The sequence below is a fragment of the Maniola hyperantus genome, chromosome 11, assembly GCF_902806685.2.
Source record: "Maniola hyperantus chromosome 11, iAphHyp1.2, whole genome shotgun sequence".
NCBI lineage: Eukaryota > Metazoa > Arthropoda > Insecta > Lepidoptera > Nymphalidae > Maniola > Maniola hyperantus.
In genome coordinates, this window is record NC_048546.1 from 6,922,748 (window position 1) to 6,942,445 (window position 19,698).

General features: G+C 39.5%; 1 protein-coding gene across 1 annotated transcript in view; it reads right to left on the minus strand.

The window, feature by feature from the left end:
• Positions 1 to 3,683: 3,683 nt before the first annotated feature.
• spel1 (DNA mismatch repair protein spel1) overlaps positions 3,684 to 19,698 on the minus strand; it is a 34,604-nt gene continuing 18,589 nt past the window's right edge. The window contains exons 5-16 of the mRNA XM_034973475.2: positions 16,447 to 16,599; positions 14,780 to 15,015; positions 13,214 to 13,372; positions 12,528 to 12,735; positions 11,438 to 11,597; positions 10,374 to 10,548; positions 9,587 to 9,771; positions 9,001 to 9,219; positions 8,431 to 8,663; positions 6,823 to 6,914; positions 5,583 to 5,808; positions 3,684 to 4,358 (exon numbers count right to left, since the gene is read on the minus strand). Of these exons, the coding sequence (XP_034829366.1) occupies positions 4,125 to 4,358; positions 5,583 to 5,808; positions 6,823 to 6,914; positions 8,431 to 8,663; positions 9,001 to 9,219; positions 9,587 to 9,771; positions 10,374 to 10,548; positions 11,438 to 11,597; positions 12,528 to 12,735; positions 13,214 to 13,372; positions 14,780 to 15,015; positions 16,447 to 16,599 (2,280 nt within the window). The 3' untranslated portion in view covers positions 3,684 to 4,124. The remainder of the gene's footprint in view (positions 4,359 to 5,582; positions 5,809 to 6,822; positions 6,915 to 8,430; positions 8,664 to 9,000; positions 9,220 to 9,586; positions 9,772 to 10,373; positions 10,549 to 11,437; positions 11,598 to 12,527; positions 12,736 to 13,213; positions 13,373 to 14,779; positions 15,016 to 16,446; positions 16,600 to 19,698) is intronic.

Below are 19,698 nucleotides of genomic sequence, written 5' to 3' on the forward strand. Positions count from 1 at the left end.
TTTAAAAAAAGCGGTGGGGCAACTGTAGTAGTTCGGGTAACAGAGAGAACACACAGGAGTTAACTGTAGATGTTGAAATGATTATAAATTATTTATTGTTTAAAAGTAAAATGTCATTAATTGTAAATAAATCTATTGTAAATATTAGCTTATCATTTTGTCCCACCGACAAAAAAGTCTTAAACTTTCTAATGCAATTACAAAGTCGTCACGCATTTATTAACATAATATGGTAAGCTTCAGAGTGGTCGACACTGCAGAGCTGTTAGGCCCGGTCTCCACCAAGCGGAGAGAAGAGATGTGTTCAGTCAACTACTCAGATTCATAATAATAGATGACGAGAAAAAATAATCAAGTCATCTTTTAAAAATCTGAATTGTTTGACTATACACATTTCTCCGTTCCTCTTGGGTGGAGACAGGGCGTAACGATGGCATACTGCAAAATTCCTAACAAACTAATTATTTCAATTTAGTGCACAGAATGAGTGACTTTGTCGATTGCATTACAAAAGTATACTGAACATTTTAATTTTCCAATAATGCAAAACTGCAATTGAGCTATTTAAATTTTTTTTTTCCATTCAAAATAGTGTCTGCACATATTGTATGTTTGAAATTTATGTTAGTGCAGTATTAAACTAAATAAATGACTTGATGTTAAACAATAATTGTTCCTGTAAATAGTTTATTTTGACAATAACGGGAAAAGTAAAGTATTAGGTAGACATAACAATAAGCAGAGAAAAATAATATGGTGAAACGTGCTCAGAAATTATTAGCCAAAAATAATATTTTTAAGATCTATAAAAGTGAATCTAGTAATAAAAATTCCGATATTCATATCGGGAGTTTATTAGTGGATTTACCGATCTGCATTTAAATTTCATTAATATAATTCTTATATCACAAAGCTATTTAGACATGCGGAATAATAATTGGACATTACAAAGCACATATTTAATTACTTAATTAATACATTTCATATCATGTAATATTCACGTAATTGATAGTATCACAGAACTGATTTTTAATTTTAGCCTTAACATTTAAATATATCACTGAAATTAATTATTGAGAGAATTTATAGGAGTCACATTCAATAATATGTTTTTGTCATAGTTAATTATTATTTCTTCCTGTTGATGTTATTAATAAAGATAAAAAATGTTAAATTCATTTTTGTTTCATTTCCCAAATATACATTAGTTCGCGACAGGTCGACATGACAATCGGGGTATGAGATCAGTCGTTGAGGGGGGAGGGACGCACCAGCACAGCGTCTGCGCTTTCCCGCGCCGGGATATAGCGAGCTCTGCGGGTGTACGGGGCGTCCCCACTCCGACTGCCATGACGATCTATACCTAACATAATTACATGTCTTGATGCATGCTCTATCAAATTAAAGGTATAGTCCGCGACAGCTCATATTAATATAATAATTAGTATTTTCAAATTTCGAAGAAGATAACTATATCAAGTGGGGTATCATATGAAAGGGCTTCACCTCTGGATTCTTAAACAGATTTTCATTTACTTTTATGCATCATAGTTTTTGAATTATCGTGCAAAATGTCGAAAAAATAAGAATAGTAAGGAACCCTTGTGGCGCGAGCCTGACTCGCACACCCACTTGGTCCTTATAGGATCACTTTGTTGTCTGTCTGTCTGTCAAGAAACCTACAGGGTACTTCCCGTTGACCTAGAATCATGAAATTTGGCAGGTAGGTTGATCTTATAGCTGACATTTGGGGAAAAATCTGAAAACCGTGAATTTAGGGTTAGATGACACAAAAATAATTAAATTGTGGTCATGAACTAATAATTAGTATTTTCAACTTTCGAAGTGAGTGACTATATCAAGTGGGGTATCATATGAAAGGTCTTCACCTGTACATTCTAAAACAGATTTTTATTATGCATTTATAGTTTTTGAATTATCGTGCAAAATGTCGAAAAAATACAACTGTAGTACGGAACCCTCATTGCGCGAGCCTGACTCGCACTTGGCCGGTTTTTTAATAGATAAAGTTGAAGACTTGGAGAGTACAAAGGCTACTTTTTAGCCCGCAAAATCAATGAGTTCCCACGGGATTTTAAAAACCTAAATCTTTGCGGACGAAGTCGCGGGGATCGGCTAGTTGTAAAATAACGATTTAATACTATTGACTATAATATTATAAAGTCTACGCACAAAATCCACTTCGTAGCTGCTAAATAAAGCTTGGAATTCCCAGAGAACAGGAAGGAAAATTGAATACAATATTATAGAGGAGAAATCTACAGTCATAAGCTTGGTTGCGGGCTTACGCCTCTACATAGGTACGTCTAGTACCTAATAATAATGGTCATTTTGCATGTTTTATTGATACACATACTGATGCGTCAGAGGCAGGCAAAGAGTTAGGTTCCGTCCCTCAAAAGGAAAAAAGGAACTTGTATGGGATCACTTTGCTGTCAGTCTGTCAAGAAAACCTATAGGCTACTTCCCGTTAACCTAGAATCATGAAATTTGGTAGGTAGGTAGGTCTTATAGCACAAGTAAAGGAATAAATCCGAAAACCGTGAATTCGTACTTGCATCACAAAAATGTAATTTACTAAAACACACTATTGTCATTAACTTGTAGAATTGCACCGTGCACGTAAAAATGTTAAAATATCTTGTACGATGGTACGGAACCCTTTGTGTGCGAGTCCGACTCGCACTTAACCAGTTTTTTTTGTTTACATAGGTAATATAAGTTCTTTCCATCATCACCATCAACCCATCGCCGGTTCACTACTGAGCACAGGTCTTCGCCTTTTAGAATGAGCGGTCTGGCCATAATCCACAACGAATTGACAGACTTCGCACACCTTTGAGAACATTATGGAAAAACCTTTAGGACATGCAGGTTTCTTCACCGCTAAATAAAGCTTGAAAGGGATGCTCGTGAAACTTATCGGTAGGTACGTGCCCGGAATCGAACTTCGGATCCCTCGTATAGGTAGGTAGGTCGACTCTTGTTCATAGTAGTCTATCACAGTTTCCATAGTCTCAAAAATTTTAAGGTGCGGGAAATCCAAGTCCCATAGGTATAGTAGTACTAATCAGGGCCTCCCCCGCCTCATACCCCGATTGCCGTCTCGAGCTGTCGCGAACTATAGGCGGTTTTCTCATGCTGACACTATGAAATATGAAGCATTCCGGAGTAAGGCTGACTAGTCTACACGCTGGTTGCCAGTGTAAACGATCAGCGTAGGAGTCAAGTGCGAATCGGCTTGCACACGAAGAGTTCCGTAGGTACCTACCATCTATTTTTTTTCTTTAAAATCTTTGTTGCTTAATACTATGACAGAATAAAAAATACAGTATATACTTTAAAGCAAAAACCATCGTAGAATTAACATTTTTTTCATGGCCGCCATTTTGTAATTTTTATTATTTGTTCTTATAGCGGCAACAAAAATACCCATTCAGTCAAATTTTTGACTCCATTACGGTTTTCATCTTTTACCATCTATTACGGTTTACGAGGTACTGCAGCCCGCTGACAGACAGCGGAGGCTTCGTAACAGTGTCCCGTTGACACCGTTCGAGTACGGAACCCAACAAAAGGAGACGAATTGAGAACCTCCTCCTTTTTTGAAGTTGGTTAAAAAGTAAGGTGGATGTTCAGAAATAAAACAAAAGAAACATGGCAATTTTTTCATTTACTCTACCAAGCTCCCCTATATTACGAAGAACTATTGCGATAATCGCAATCACTCCAAACTGTCAGCAGTACCCTACTCAGACCCTAGTATAGAATGAATAGGTAATACTTATTACCTGATAGCTGTTAGATACAATAATTATTCTGTAAGACTGTGGACTCTTAGTATTGCCTTGGTAGGATGCCTTAAATCAGCTAATAGCAAAGTTTGCGATCATTGCAATGCACACCTCATACACATTACACATGTATAGTGCATACATTTTGAGATCTCACTCGCCACTTTAGTTCTATGTGTAGTCCTTAATTTAAAGGTAAACCGTACTTTAATATGACAGTTGACACACAGAGCTAAAATGACGTATGAGATCTCAAAATGTTTGCAATATAATATCATGTTATTAAATTCATGACATAATATCAAGATATTATATTGATATTAAAGTTTGTACATATTTGCTGCGCTGTTCCAGTAGGTCTTGCTTGAGTTTGTTTATTTTCTCCATCATATCTTCGTCGCAAGCAACGGATTCTTGTATTTGTTTGCATTTGCGCAGAAAATCTACGATTAGTTTCTGACCTTCCCATGTTTCTTCTGTCTCAACGGAGGATTCTACCTCGAAAAGATTCGTCTCCAATTGGGCTTGTTTTGCTTCTGCGTACTGTAAAGATTGAAAATCTTTATCATCATGATCAACCCATCGCTGGCTCACTACAGAGCACGGGTCTCCTATCAGAGAGAAGGGTTTTGGCCATAGTCTAACATGCTGGCCATGTGAGGATCTGTAGACTTCACACACCTTTGAGAACATTATGAAGAATTCTCAGGCATGCAGGTTTCCTCACGACGTTTTCCTTCACCGTGGAAGCAAGTGATATTTAATTACTTAAAACGCACATAACTCCGTAAAGTTACAGGTGCGTGCCCAGGATTGAACCCCCGACCTCCGATTAGAAGGCGGACGTCCTCACCACTAGGCTATCACAGCTTGAAAATACTAAGTACTTATCGAAACGTTAATAGTTGAACTGTATTTGGTATGATGATAATTTATATCAGATTTGGGCGCGTTTGGAACCCTTGTAACTTGTTCCAAGTTTACGTAATTCACTCTTCATTATCTTACAAATTCACTACAAATTCAACAATTGACAATCAAAAAGTGTACAATGATATAGTCCGTACAAAATGACTTCTCACGCGCCATTTTAACTCTATGGGTCAACTGTCATGTCAAAAGTGCGGTTCACCTTTAAAATAAGGAGCAAAATTGTACTTGTGAAAGACACCAAAAGTTAAAATGGCGCATGAGGAGTTAAATTTTACGCGTTATAAGTACTATGTAGGTACACATTTTGACTGTCAATTGTAGTTGCATTGAGGAACAAATTTTAATATTTGGCCACAAGTTCTTTATTGGCTTTTAGAATCCCGCAAACTATTAAAGTTCAATTTTTAATGAAATAACTTGTGGTCGTAATTTTTTTAAATCAAACTATCATTTGTGGCTATCAAGTGTAGACACTTCTTTAATTAGGGTTCCATACCTCAAAAGGAAAAACGAAACCCTTATAGGATCACTTTTTTGTCTGTCTGGCTGTCGGTCTGTCAAGAAACCTACAGGGTACTTGCCGTTGACTTAGAAATGAAATTTGGTAGGTAGGTCTTATCGCTGACATTCGGGGAAAAATCTGAAAAAAAAATTTTAACTGTGGTCATGAACTAAAAATTAGTAGATTTTTATTTATTTTTATTTATTTATTTTTATGCATCATAGTTTTTGAATTATCGTACAAAATGTCGAAAAAATACGACCGTAGTACGGAACCGTCGTTGCGCGAGCCTGACTCGCACTTGGCCGGTTTTTTAAGTTGTTTTTTCTTACCTTAATAATAGAGTCCGGCAAATCAGCCAACTTGGCGACATGCAACCCCAGCGAGTGTGTGGCGGGGCCCGGCAGTATCTTGTGCAGCAACAGCAACTGCTGGTCCACTACGGACGCCTCAGCGTGCGAGTTCACTATGACGTTGGGGTGCAGGCTCGGGAGGCGGGTGAGCTCGTGGTAGTGGGTCGCGAATAGGCAGAAACACTTGCTTTCGGTTGCTAGTTTCCTGATAAAACAAATGAAAGCTTTATTTAGGGTTCCGTACCTCAAAAGGAAAAACGGAACCCTTATAGGATCACTTTGTTGTCTGTCTGTCTGTCGGTCTGTCAAGAAACCTACAGGGTACTTCCCGTTGACCTAGAATCATGAAATTTGGCAGGTCTTATAGCAGACATTAGGGGAAAAATCTGAAAACCGTGAATTTGTGGTTAAATCACACAAAAAAAATTAAGTTGTGGTCATGAACTAAAATTAGTATTTTCAATATTTGAAGTAAGATAACTATATCAAGTGGGGTATCATATGAAACGGCTTTATCTGTGGATTCTAAAACAATCTTTATTAATTTTTAAGCATCATAGTTTTTGAATTATGTTGCAAAATGTCGAAAAAATAGGACTTTTGTACGGAACCCTCGTTGCGCGAGTCTGACTCGCATTTGGCCGGTTTTTTAGATACGACATATCATCATATCTCTATATATAAAAATAAATCACTGAATGTGTTGTTGATCGCAAATCTCGAGAACAGCTGACCCGATTTCGCTAATTATTTTTCATAATATTCCTTGAAGTATGGGGATGGTTCTTACGGAGAGAAAAATTTAAAAAATCCTGAAAAAGAATCGACTGTTAGGCGGTACGAAGTTCGCCGGGGCAGCTAGTGCTTAACAAAAGGCAATGATGAGGCGCCGCAGGTTGGAGCGAGCGCGCTCCTTCGCCTCATCAACAAATCAAAGACAAGCGTATCTAGAAGATGCCTATTCACTCTTGCATTGAATGTATTTAGGTTATCATCATCATCATCATCAGCCTGTGGACGTCCACTGTTGGACATAGGCCTTCCCTTAAGAGCGCCACCACACCCGGTTCTCAACCTTCCTCATCCAGCCACTTCCCGCCAGCCTCTTTATATCGTCGGTCCATCGTGCATTTTTATCTCGGAAAATCAGAGTTCTCACGGAATTTTTAAACCCAAACCCACATGGACAAAGGCGCGGGCATCATCTAGTATTACTTACTCAGCGATAGCCCACGCAATGCCGCATCCCTCATACGTCGAGGTTCCTCTTCCAAGCTCATCCACCAGCACCAGAGAATCTGGAGTAGCCGTCTGCAAAAACAACTGGTGTTAAACTCCTGTACTGTTATATATAGTTCCGGATTGACATGCTTTCGGATTGAGATCTTCTGAAGGCGCCTCCATGGGAGGTTTGGACCACGGCTTATGATGACGTTGGGATAGATGGGTTGGTTGAACTTGAATAGTCCGTACGCCTCGGCCGTGGCGTAAGTCCACGTCCGGCGGAGTGATTACGTATCTCGCGACAGGCGTAAAATCGCGATCATTGCTGTCAAACGTCACACGTGACAGCGGCTACAGAGAGACAGCAATAGCCAAAAAGAAAAATAAGAAGAGAGACATAAGAAGAAGAGAGACAGCAAATGAAGCTACTGCAACGTTTTACGTAATCACTCCGCCGCCGGTGAATGACGTTAGAAATCGGAGAGCTCTTCTTCACAGGCGAAGACGCTGTAAAGAGGTTGAATTTGTGTGTTGCCATAATATAAGATAGGGTGCATTGTCATTTGTCGGTCATGATTTGATCGTCGGGGTCGTTAACGACGTGCTTAGGGCGTCTTTTATCGGGGAGGAGCTGTACTGTGATTCAAAGCCTTATATATAACTAGCTTATGCCCGCGACTTCGTCTGCGTGGACTACACAAATTTTAAAACCCTATTTTACACCTTAGGTTTGATTTTTAACTATGAGATTTTAACATAAGCTTAATAAAATATGTCATACTGCTAATTGCAAAAATATTAACTACAAAACTTCTTTATCGAATTTTGAAATATCCTTTCTTAGCGGACGCCTACGTTATATTAGCTATCTGCATGCCGAATTTCAGCGTGATCCGTCCAGTAGTTTGAGCTGTGCGTTGATAGATCAGTCAGTCAGTCAGTCAGTCACCTTTTCCTTTTATTTTTATATATATATATATATATATTGAGATAGCATCTGCTTTTCGCTCTTTCGCCCACTCTTTCGCGTACTTCTGTGTCTATTACCATATCTGTCGCACATTTGGCCCGCTAGGTAGGGTGCGGTGGGGTGGTTGGCACCATAGAGCAGAAACAAAGAGGAGATGTTGTATTAAGATTTCCCTATGAAATATCGAGTGACATTTTGCGGGGTGAGGGGTTGTGGAACGCCGCCCACTTCTCAATTTTCCATCTGCGGGTTAGTAGCAAAACTACTCGCTTAGCGACCTAACATCGATATATTGATGTCACTACATAGTTCAGCTATCTCACACTAGATGTCAATAAGTGTAGAAATTACGTATAAAATTACTTACAAATGAAATGTGATACCATTCATAGCATCAGAACGTCTGTCTGAATAACTTTGACACGATAAAACACAACACTTCATCCTTTTGTTCTTAAAAACGCGAAAACACACCGATAATACGAGTCTCAATATATGTGAACCTGACGAACGCAGACAGCATACTAACTAAGGCCCCGCCCACAGTGATGACGTCAGGACCTAGTTGAAAATCACAGTGCACAGTTGCTTAGGCCAACTCCTCTTTGTTTCTGCTCTATGGTTGGCACTTACTCGCAGTATAGCGGCAGACTCGATCATCTCCAGCATGAAGGTGCTCTGGCCCTTGTCCTCGCGGTCGGCGGCGCCCACGCGCGCGCACAGCGCCCGCAGCAGCGGCAGCGTGGCGCGGGAGGCGGGCACCAGGCACCCGGCGTGCGCGAGTAACGCACACACCCCACACGAGCGCATCCACGTCGACTTTCCTCCCATATTTGCGCCAGTAACTATGTGCATTAGGCACGAATCTGTGAACATTTGCGGGTTTCCATGGAAGCCAGTATTATATAAGTAAGGTAATTAATACCAAATATTAAAGGGAGGCTGATTACAGATGTAATTGCAAGGTAAGGTTATGTACAAGGGAATAGGTTTTCTAATAAAATGATAAGAATTATTTTTCTGTTTTATGTTTAAATTCACAAAGTATTCCGATAAATATTGCGGATGCGAATGTCAAGAACTATGTGAATTTTCGCGAATGTGATTGCGAAGCCGAATACGAATACTCGGTTACATCAATAATTAGTATTTATATCGTAGTACGAAACCATAGCTAATACTTTATAGGGAACAAATTCATACCACGTTTAAAAGTGACGTCATTGGGTATGTAAGACACTCCCTCCTGCACTTCCAAGCACGGATGTCTTACATCCTTCAGTGTAAACTCGTCGAGACTCTCCGTTATTACTGGTCTGCAGTAGGGGTAGGGCGCGGTCGAGGCTGCCACGGCGAATGAGACGAGCACATCTAACCGTGACAGAATATGGGACAGGCAGAAGAGGCATTCCGAGTAACCCGCTGAAAAAGAAAAAAATACCTAATTACAATAAAAACTTTAAACAAGTTACGGCGATGTACCTGTGCCAAGAGAATTCGACCTCAAGAGTACGCATATACAAGGTTTTGCAAGAAAACAAAATCGTAATAGGGGATAGGGGAGGATGCTTTGTTGTGATTGATGGACTCAAGTCACGTAATCAAGACAATGTGCGGAATGTGATACCTGACGAGCGTGGGCAGACTTTTATGCTCAGCAACTGCCTAAGCTTGGCGTTTGGGGGTGTCCGTCTATTTATTAGGCGTCTATAGGTGGTGGTCTGTGACCTGCGCAGATTTTTTGAATGGCACGAAATTGCCTCGGCCAGCACGGCCTCGGTATACTCACCAGCAATACCAATGATCTCAGTCACAACTTTGTCCTGCTCCCTTTCGTACGAAGTTTTGGTCTGAAGGTAGTCTTCCGTGATACTTTCCAACGCACTAGTCTTGAACCTCACCCCGCCTTTGACGGCATCAATTATGGTGTACTTTTTGTTGCCGCGGAGTGATTGCTCCTCTTTCATAGTCACTCTGTATAATGTAACAAAAAAAAATGTTCATGAAAAACGAAGATCTCTATCAGTAATACCACAGTTTACCACCGTAGGGAACTTGTAACAAAACGTCAAGGCTGGCAGGCATCAAATGACACCTACATTTGACGCTAGGTAGCCTAATAATCGCTTACTTTTCTTTGATTTAATGCCACCCTTAGCCTAATTTTTGACATATCGTCGATTCAGGATCAAACCGAGAATTCCCTCACTCTGGCAATTTTATACTGACTGCAAATCGTTTTTGCCTACAATTTATTGTTGATTCCATAAGTTGTAAAATATAGCACCAGTTTGACACAAAACCAGTCAGGTGTGTAACCACAATAAACTTTCTTTCAAAAACTTATTTCATAACTCTGAGCTTTTTTAATTTTTCAACTTCGTCCGCGGGTTAAGTTCGGATTTAAGTTTTTAAAAATTCTGTGGAAACTCGTTGATTTTCCGGGATAAAAAGTAGCCTATGTTACTCTCCAGATCTTTAACTATATCCATGCAAAAACTCACGTCGATTTCGCAAATCACTTATAATATGGATAGTGACTAAAAGCTTCGTTATAGAGGACATTAAAAACTAACCTAAAATAGAATCCATTCTGTGGATTGGTCTCCAATTTGACGGTCTTGCCACTTTCCAAGCCCAAGTCCCTGGCTGCCTTACTAAGTTCCTTCTCCGCAGATGATTGCAGTTTTTCTAGTTCGCCAGCTAGACTTTGCAACTGTTCGTCGAAGGATGGTTTTACTAAGAAATCACCTATAATGATATTTTTTTGCTAATTATAATGAATGTATTGAAACACCTAGTCTCCACCACATTAATAAACGCAATTCGTCTATGTAGTCGAATCGTAACGACTTATCGACGAAATGTAGAGGAAAGATTGCACATCAAATTTTAGAGATTTCGGCTTCGTAGAATGTCGCCTCTGTCTCTCATACCTATGTGACGTTTTGTCGGTCTCAACGACAGAGACTTAGGTCTCTATACGAGATCGCGTCTCTTTCTAAAGTTCGATGTGCAATCTATTGCTGTTGGGTGTGTTGGCGCCAACCTATGGCGTATGCGTGTTGTAAGAGAGAGAGAGAGAGAGAGAGAGAGAGAGAGAGAGAGAGAGAGAGAGAGAGGGAGAGAGAGAGAGAGAGAGGGATAGTATAAGTTCATATGGCTGCAATTTGACAAATTACACGTGGTAAGGTGCACATGCTGAAAAGAAATAAAAATACTGTAGGTACATTGATTTCATTTCTTTTTGATTGATTGATGAAAGATATAGCTTTACATAATATATATTATGTAACTTCTGGATAAAGTAGCTTTCTAGTGGTGAAATAATGAGTTTATGGACTAACAAACAAAGAAATTTTTCCTCTCTATAACATTAGCATCATCGTAATCAGCCCATCGCTGGGCCACTACTGAGTACGGGTCTCATCTCAGAATGAGAACAGGCTGCCACGCTGGCCCAGCTCGAATCAACGGACTTGAATCTCTTTGAACTATGTAACAACTTTCACATTTTGAAACACCAACCAATAACGCTTACTGAGATTTTCGTTTCTGTCGTTTGTACGGAATTACGAAGAGAGAGCCCTATACTGACTTCTTTCCGTGGACAGAGTATAGTATATATATATTAGTTAACCTCTATCGACTGCATCCATGTCCACAGTGGTCTCGATCATCTGCTGGAATTTTTCCAAGTCATCGTTGAGCTCTGATATCGGCTCCGCTAACGACGAGTGTACGGTCGCATTGTTGGCTTCTGCCAGGCATTGTAGCAAGGACGGCAGTCTGTTGATTGCCTACAACACGAAATATAGACTTGATGCACCTCTCATAGTTAGTTATAAAATATTTACCATGCCATATATATTAGAACTGTATATATGTCATGGTAAAGGTCCGATCCAAGGAAGAAATAATCGTGCGATGATCCTATGTTCGATCGATAAAATTATTATCAACAACTAGATGATGCCCGCGAATTCCTCCGCGTTGATTAGGTTTTTTAGTATCCCATGGGAACTCTTTGATTTTCCGGGATAAAATGTAGCCTATCTCTAGGTCCTAATTACTATATCCATGAGAATATCACGACGATCCGTTGCTCCTTTGCTGCTTGATGCGAGAACAAAAAAGTAAACACAATTTCGCATATATAATATGGGTAGTGATAATTCTGTTATGTTTAGTTTAGTATACACATGATGAGTCCATAAATCAGATTTTGTAGTAAAAGCTTTTGAAACTTAAAAAAATTTTGCAGACCAGAATAAACATTTAAAACAGATGGTATATTTTCATGTTTAATCCGGTTTGTAGCTTTCATTGATATATAATTACTAGCTTTGGTTGCAAGTTCATTAGAATAATTTTTGTATGGGGAGTTGCTCTAAAATTGGCGACACCCGACTCCGTATCAAAGACAACAACTCTATTACAGTATGCGGCAGAAAATATTGTACATCGACCTTGAAAGAGATAGCGGTTTTGTAGAGCGCTGTCTCTGTCGTTGAGACCGACAAAACGTCACATAGGTATGAGTGATAGAGAAAACGCTCTACAAAGCCGAAATCTCATTCTAAAGATCGATGTACAATATTTCTTACAGGCTACTGTACTTATCTTATAGCTATAAGAATTCTGAGAGTGCTAGCTTAAGTGGAACCATGCAAAAGTGAGTTGGTTCCACAATTTACATTGACGCAGAAGAGTTAATACGTATTAAGTACCTGATAAATGCGATAACAGTCATGTAAATTGGCCTTTCTCCTAGTAAGGCGTCGAGCCAGCGCTTGCAAGTCTGGAATTCTTCGCAAATGGTCATCGTGGAGTTGCAAGCGCAGTTGCGAGCTGTTCACTAGCAACTCTACTATGTCTAGTCTTTCGTTTATGAGGTTGATGTCCCGGAGTGGCTGTCGAAGCCATTGGGCTAGAAGTCTGTAAGTAAATATCATTTTAGTTTTTTGCTCAGTTTGTTGTGGACTCTTCTCAGACCTGGGCGCGTTTAGAACCCTCGTAGCTTTAGTTTTAAGTTCGCGTGAAAATTATCACTACTATATCATCATCTTACAAATGCAACAACCGACCATCAAAGAGTACTTACCTATTTTGAATAAAACATTTGACTTTGACTTTGACTTAAAATATGACGGTATCTACGACAGCGACCAATGAAGACCTAAAAGGACAATGCCAAATTTTGTATGAAAATTAAAAAAAAAATTGTAGAAAGGTGAAGAAGGAACTAGGTGGAAAAGTCTCCGAAATATATGTTTGAAGAATTTAGTCTTCAAGAAGTGAGGAATTTTGGACGAGAATACATCTAGAAGCTTCCCAAACGCTGCCCAGCCGATTTGAGTTCGGCGACTCACAGCGATTGGTTGGTCTTAAATGTAATCGGCTAAATTTTTTATACCGTTTTCCATGCTGAGTCCTGCACCTATCGAGAAGGCCGAGCAAACTTCTCGAAGGTGCGTGACTCGTGTCGCCCAGCTCCGGCAATACATTCAAGGCGGTGAGCGCAGCCGCGTCCAAGTGCAGGAAACAATCTGGCTGTATGGTTGCCAAGCGGAATCTATAAAGATTTAAAAAATAGATTTTAAAAAGCGAAAACTTCTTTGGGCGCCCGCTCCAAAAAATAATATTATTTAACTACCTACAATTTTAAATGGGCTGTATGCCCCTTTGCCACTTGAAAGGTTAACTCTTGTATACGTAGGTATATATATTCAGTAATGAATTAAATTGTTTTTCAATCTATTGTGTTTGTGGTTATTGAAGTCAGTTTTTCATTTTTTTTCTTTTTAATATTGCAAAAAAGGACGGAAATGAATTTTAAATTAGAGGCACTAAGTTTTAGTGCTATTCTACAAAAACACTATGCTCGAGACTGGCATCTAAAGTCACGAGGTTTGACAGTTTTAAATTAAATTAAGTTTGTATGTCTTTTTGTCCTTCATTTGTAAGAAAAAGATGTGAATACACTAAAATTTAGTTTCCATCAGAATAGGTACCAGTGTCCTTTTTAATAAAAATACAAGTCCAATAGAGAGCCGCGATAACCTTGTGGTTAAGACGTCTGCCTCCTATTCGGGAGGTCGGAGGTTTGATCCCGGGCACGCACCTCTTAACTTTAAGCAATTAAATATTACTTGCTTTAACGGTGAAGGAAAACATCGTGAGGAAACCTGCATGCCTAAGAGTTCTCCATAATGTAATCAAACGTGTGTGAAGTCTGCCAATCTACATTTGGTCAGCGTGGTGGACTATTAGCCAAACCTTTCTCATTTTGAGAGGAGACCTGTGTTCAGTAGTGAGCCGGTGATGGGTTGATCATGATGATGATGACGAGTCCGATTTCTGATTGAGTGTCTCAGCAACGCGAATTACAATGTCTCATTATTTATCAGAAACAGGACAGTACCTATTTATAGAAATGTAGGTCGTTTATTATTTAGTTACATCGTGTCTTCGAGAATCTTTTTTTTTAAATTCCCTATCTACAAGCTAGTTTCGTGATTTATTTATATTCGTCATGATTTGCTAAAGGAATTGTCTAATAAATCGGCAAATTATCAAAACATAACATTTGAAGGTGTCTTTAGTGTGGCAAACAAAAAGGAAGTAACTATGTGGTCATGATCGTTGCCTCCCGAAAAAGAACAAGGACAGAGAAGAAAGACGAAGTCAGTTGATGGAAGCTTGAGATAGAGGAAGGAACATATTGACTAGAGACAAAACTACAATATACTCAAGTATAATGGACGAGGTATAGGACGCGACAGGTCGAGATATCAATCGGGGTGTGGACGCCCCACACGTCCGAACAACCCCCGCGCTAACACGGTGCGCGGTGCAGGTGATGTGCGGGTGTGCGGGGTGTTCCCCCACCTCATACCCCGATTGCCATTTCGACCTGTCGCGAACTACATCTATTTTCTTATCTTCTACACAGAAAAATTTGGTAAAGGAGATTTCATACCTTCCAAAATTGGTATTATCATTTAACAACGAAATATATTTGATAGCTGCAGCCAAGCTGGTCATAGCGACTTGTTTGCTCGTCTCTGGAAACGCGTTGGCGTCTTGCTGTTGACTTTCCTTGAACTTCAGTAGCCGGTTCAAATCCTGAATGAGACCTTCGGTGGAAAAGTCCGTCTTTTTCAGCTTGGTTAGTGTTATGTTCGCCCTGTCCATAACCTTTTTCAAAGCTTTGTACTGTAATAAAAGGAAAATGGATGTGATGCATTCACTACGTTTCTTTAATTTAAAAAAAAAATAGCGAACAAACGAGCAGGCGGGTCCCTGATGTAAAGTGATTACCGCCGCCCATGAACATTTGCAGTACCAGAGGAACCGCCATTGCGTTGCCCGGCTTTTCAGGAATTTGTTGGTCCGTCCCTTGAATAACCCCATGTTGTAATCTAATGGGAACACCGCCGAAGGGAGTTGATTCCACAATTTGCATGTACCTAACTACGTGGAAAAAAGGATCTGGCACAACGGGCGGTCGAAGTGCACCAGGTTTACTGGTCTTGCATAAAAGCATTGAGGTATTTTGTAATTGGGGAAATTGGGATAGTCATGGTCGTAAAACTTGATAGCGTCATGTTTATGAAATAGATACCTACCGTACTATTATACCAAGAACTGAATTCATCGATGTGTTGACTAATGGGTTGGAGACATGAGGTAATGACATTCCTTCGAGGAAATAGGCAACTTTGAAAAAGTATTGCCCATAAACATTTTTTAAATTATCATATGTATATTCTTAGACCATAGAGCAGAAACAAAGAGGAGTTGGCCTAAGCAACTGTGCACTGTGATTTTCAACTAGGTCCTGACGTCATCACTGTGGGCGGGGCCTTAGTTAGTATGCTGTCTGCGTTCGTCAGGTTCACATATATTGAGACTCGTATTATCGGTGTGTTTTCGCGTTTTTAAGAACAAAAGGATGAAGTGTTGTGTTTTATCGTGTCAAAGTTATTCAGACAGACGTTCTGATGCTATGAATGGTATCACATTTCATTTGTAAGTAATTTTATACGTAATTTCTACACTTATTGACATCTAGTGTGAGATAGCTGAACTATGTAGTGACATCAATATATCGATGTTAGGTCGCTAAGCGAGTAGTTTTGCTACTAACCCGCAGATGGAAAATTGAGAAGTGGGCGGCGTTCCACAACCCCTCACCCCGCAAAATGTCACTCGATATTTCATAGGGAAATCTTAATACAACATCTCCTCTTTGTTTCTGCTCTATGTCTTAGACCCATTACCATACCACATCATTACGTACGGTCGACTAGTCGCCCGGCGACCGTTAGAATCTGTATTTTAGGACTTCCATAAGCTCGGAATTCAGCTCGAAACTTCAGTCTAGTGCTGACGTCACTAAAATTGGCGGCCACGCGCGTTAGCAATTAGCGGGACCTATAGCGGCTATAGAAATATGGATTCTATAAAAATTTCAACTCTATCATTTCGAGATACAGCACGCTGACAGATGGACGGACAGCGGAGGCATAGTAATAGGGTCCCGTTGGCACCCTTAGGGTCCGGTACCCTAAAAACTAGTAATTTATTTTGTACTTACCTACTAACTTATTTACGTAGGTACCTAGTAGTAAAGTAATTACTTACATCATCATTTTCAGTAGACGCAATGATGCATTCGGAAGGCGCCATTTGCACAGCGATTGTTTCCAATTCCGTGAGGAGGCCATCGTCCGTGAACTCTGATACGGACATTAGATAGTCACCCTGCGATACGCACGCTACGCCTAACAGTCTACCCTGGAAGATCATATTAAAATTATATTTGAATTGGTTGTCACCTTACTTCCATACTAATATTATGCAAGTAAGGTAAAGTAAAGCGCTTTTGGACAATAATGCTCAATGGGATCCATTCAATGACGGGTGTATAACTTTGATTCGGGAGTTACTGAAGTACGCGGAGAGTATTGCATGAAGTCATTCAATGATCTCAGCGTACATTTAGTACAGTAAATAAAGCCGTTTTTTTGGTCGACCTCGCACTAAATTTCCGATCTAATTTCTTTTTTTTTTTTAGGTTAAGGGTCACTTACTGACCATAAAATCACAAAATACCGACAGATCCAGGTGGAGCTTCGATCGCAATCTTGAAGGAAAGTTTTTGGCCGATATCTCGAAAACTATCCACTTCAGGGCAAAAGTTATGTAAACTATTATTGTAGAGAATAAAATTTCGCATCTTTTATTTCCTGTCTTTAGATCGTCCAAGTTTCCTGTAAACTTTTTTGTAATTCTTACCGTTTACGATTTATGGCTGATTTAAACCGATAGACGTTTGGGTCTCAAGGTGCTGGAATGGTGACCTCGCACCGGAAGACGTGTGCGTAATCCCAGCACAATAATGTTGAATTTCGGGATTTGAGTTGGATAGATTTTTAGTGCGTAACGTCGTGTAATTGTGCGTGAAAGTTTTAAATTTGTGCGTCCAACCAAAAAGATATTCGAAAAAAACGCGTTTTGCCAGGAATACGTCATCCCAGCTACACATTTTTTTCCCAGTAGACGTACGAGAAAAAAAATAGGTCCATGAATTAGTGCGTTTTAAGAGGTAAATGTGCGTGCTAAAATTAAATTTGTGCGTCATAACACTTCGAAGATATTCAGTTTTTTGCTGGGATGACGTTTTACCATTTCTTATATCTTTTAAACGGTTAAACGTATAGATGTGATTTTTTTTACACATGTTGCTATGAATTTGTGCGTAATGTTTGTAAAAACAGAATTCAACAAAAAAACTACCGTTCAGTATTTATAATTTTAAAAAAAATAACGTTATTAGGTCCTAGTACTTTAAATATGACCTCTAAAGATTAGCTTCTACTGTTGATTTGTCCCTTATAACTGCCCACAGTATCATATCAAGTTTCATTGGAGTATTTATTGAATTATGAAGAAAATTACTACGACAGGACTACGATATTTTTCGACATTTAATTGGTCGAGTTTTTTATGAGTTGGCTAGTTAAAATTTCTACCAATAATTAGTGCGTCAGCTCATTTATCCATCTGCAAAAATATAGCCCAATACACAGATAAATTATAGAGATATAATCAAAAAACTTATAAGGTGCGCAATACAATGATAAACCGACAAAGTTTGAATAGCCACAAAAAAGCGACCGTGTCATATATCGCGCTAACAAGTTTAGTGTTAGAAAGACCCCCCACTAGGTGGACGGACGACATCAGACAAGTCGCAAGGGAGCCGCTGGATTCAGGCGGCGCAAGACCGTGGCGTGTGGAAGTCCCTACAAGAGACCTATGTCCAGCAGTGGACGTCTATCGGTTGATGATGATGATGATGTGCGTTTTAAGAAATTAAGGTGAAGGAAAACATCGTAAGGAAACCTGCATGCCTGAGAGTTCTCCATAATGCGTGTGAAGTCTACCAATCCACACATGGCCAGCGTGGTAGAGTATGGCCAAACTCTTCTCACTCTGAGAGGAGACCCGTGCTCTATAGTGGACTGGCGATGGGTTGATCATGATGATGATAATGACTGTACTTAATGAGTTCTAACTTCTAGACAATGATACCCCACATACTAGGTACCTAATTGAATTTCTATTATTCAATATTCGGTTTAGGGTCAACATTCTACAACAAATACCAGAATTACAGGAATGCAACTCATTTTGTCAACGAGCTAGAAACCCGTGACACGCGGACAGACAGACAATAGAGTGACGTCAAAAGAGCTTCGTTATACTCTTTTGGGTACGGAATCCTACAAAAAGATAGATACATATTTCATAGAATTCTTTGAATAAGATAGTGTTAGCAATAATTCAAAGTTATCAGCTGTTTGTTAAGATAATAAAAGCTTTGTTTTATTCGGATGAATTCTGCTAATAGGTACAGCTCTTGTGTAGTGTGCGTCCAGTAAAATGGTAATTTCTTATAAAATATTGATCACTTGTTGGGTTTAATCAATAAAACAAGAAACTTGCATGAAAATCTTTATTACTTACCAGCGTTTATTACAATAAATCTAGACATACATTGCCCTCCTGGCTATCTGCTACAGTTGGGTAGTAAAAATAGTATGTATTCAGAAAATCACACAAATAATTAAAAACCCGCAGAACTTACTTTTGTATTAGTATATCTAAATATATAAAAGGAAAAGGTGACTGACTGACTGACTGATTGACTGATCTATCAACGCACAGCTCAAACTACTGGACGGATCAGGCTGAAATTTGGCATGCAGATAGCTATTATGACGGAGGCATCCGCTAAGAAAGGATTTTTGAAAATTCAACCCCTAAGGGGGTGAAATAGTGGTTTGAAATTTGTGAGTCCACGCGAACGAAGTCGCGAGCATAAGCTAGTTAGTAAGAAGATTAGGAAATTAGAAGAGAAATTACGCCGAGCACGAAGAATGGAAGAATCTTCAAACTCCTCTTCATCATCGGAATTGCTAGGCTTGCAAAACGATGCAGGTAGGCCTAATTTCAAAATGGCGCCACGTGGCGTCTACACTAACCTAAAACATAACCGACTTGCTCAAAGGAGCTTTTCAGTGTTTAATGGTTAACATCGTACGGAATAATAATTACCATAGGCTAATAAGGTACATCGAATTACTCAACGGAGTCTTTCATAGTACCTACTAAGACTAAACTTAACAATGTGTAAAGAAAATATTACTTACTAAAGTAATTATTGTTAATCGGTCAGTTCCAAATCAATGGAATTAAGACTAAACCCTCCCGTTTCAGGCGACGAATTCAGCATATGTTCCAGGCCACCCAGCCCAATAGGAGGTAGAAATAATCTCCATGGACAATGAACCGCTGCTGGCAGATGTACCGCCCGCGCCGCCAGAAATA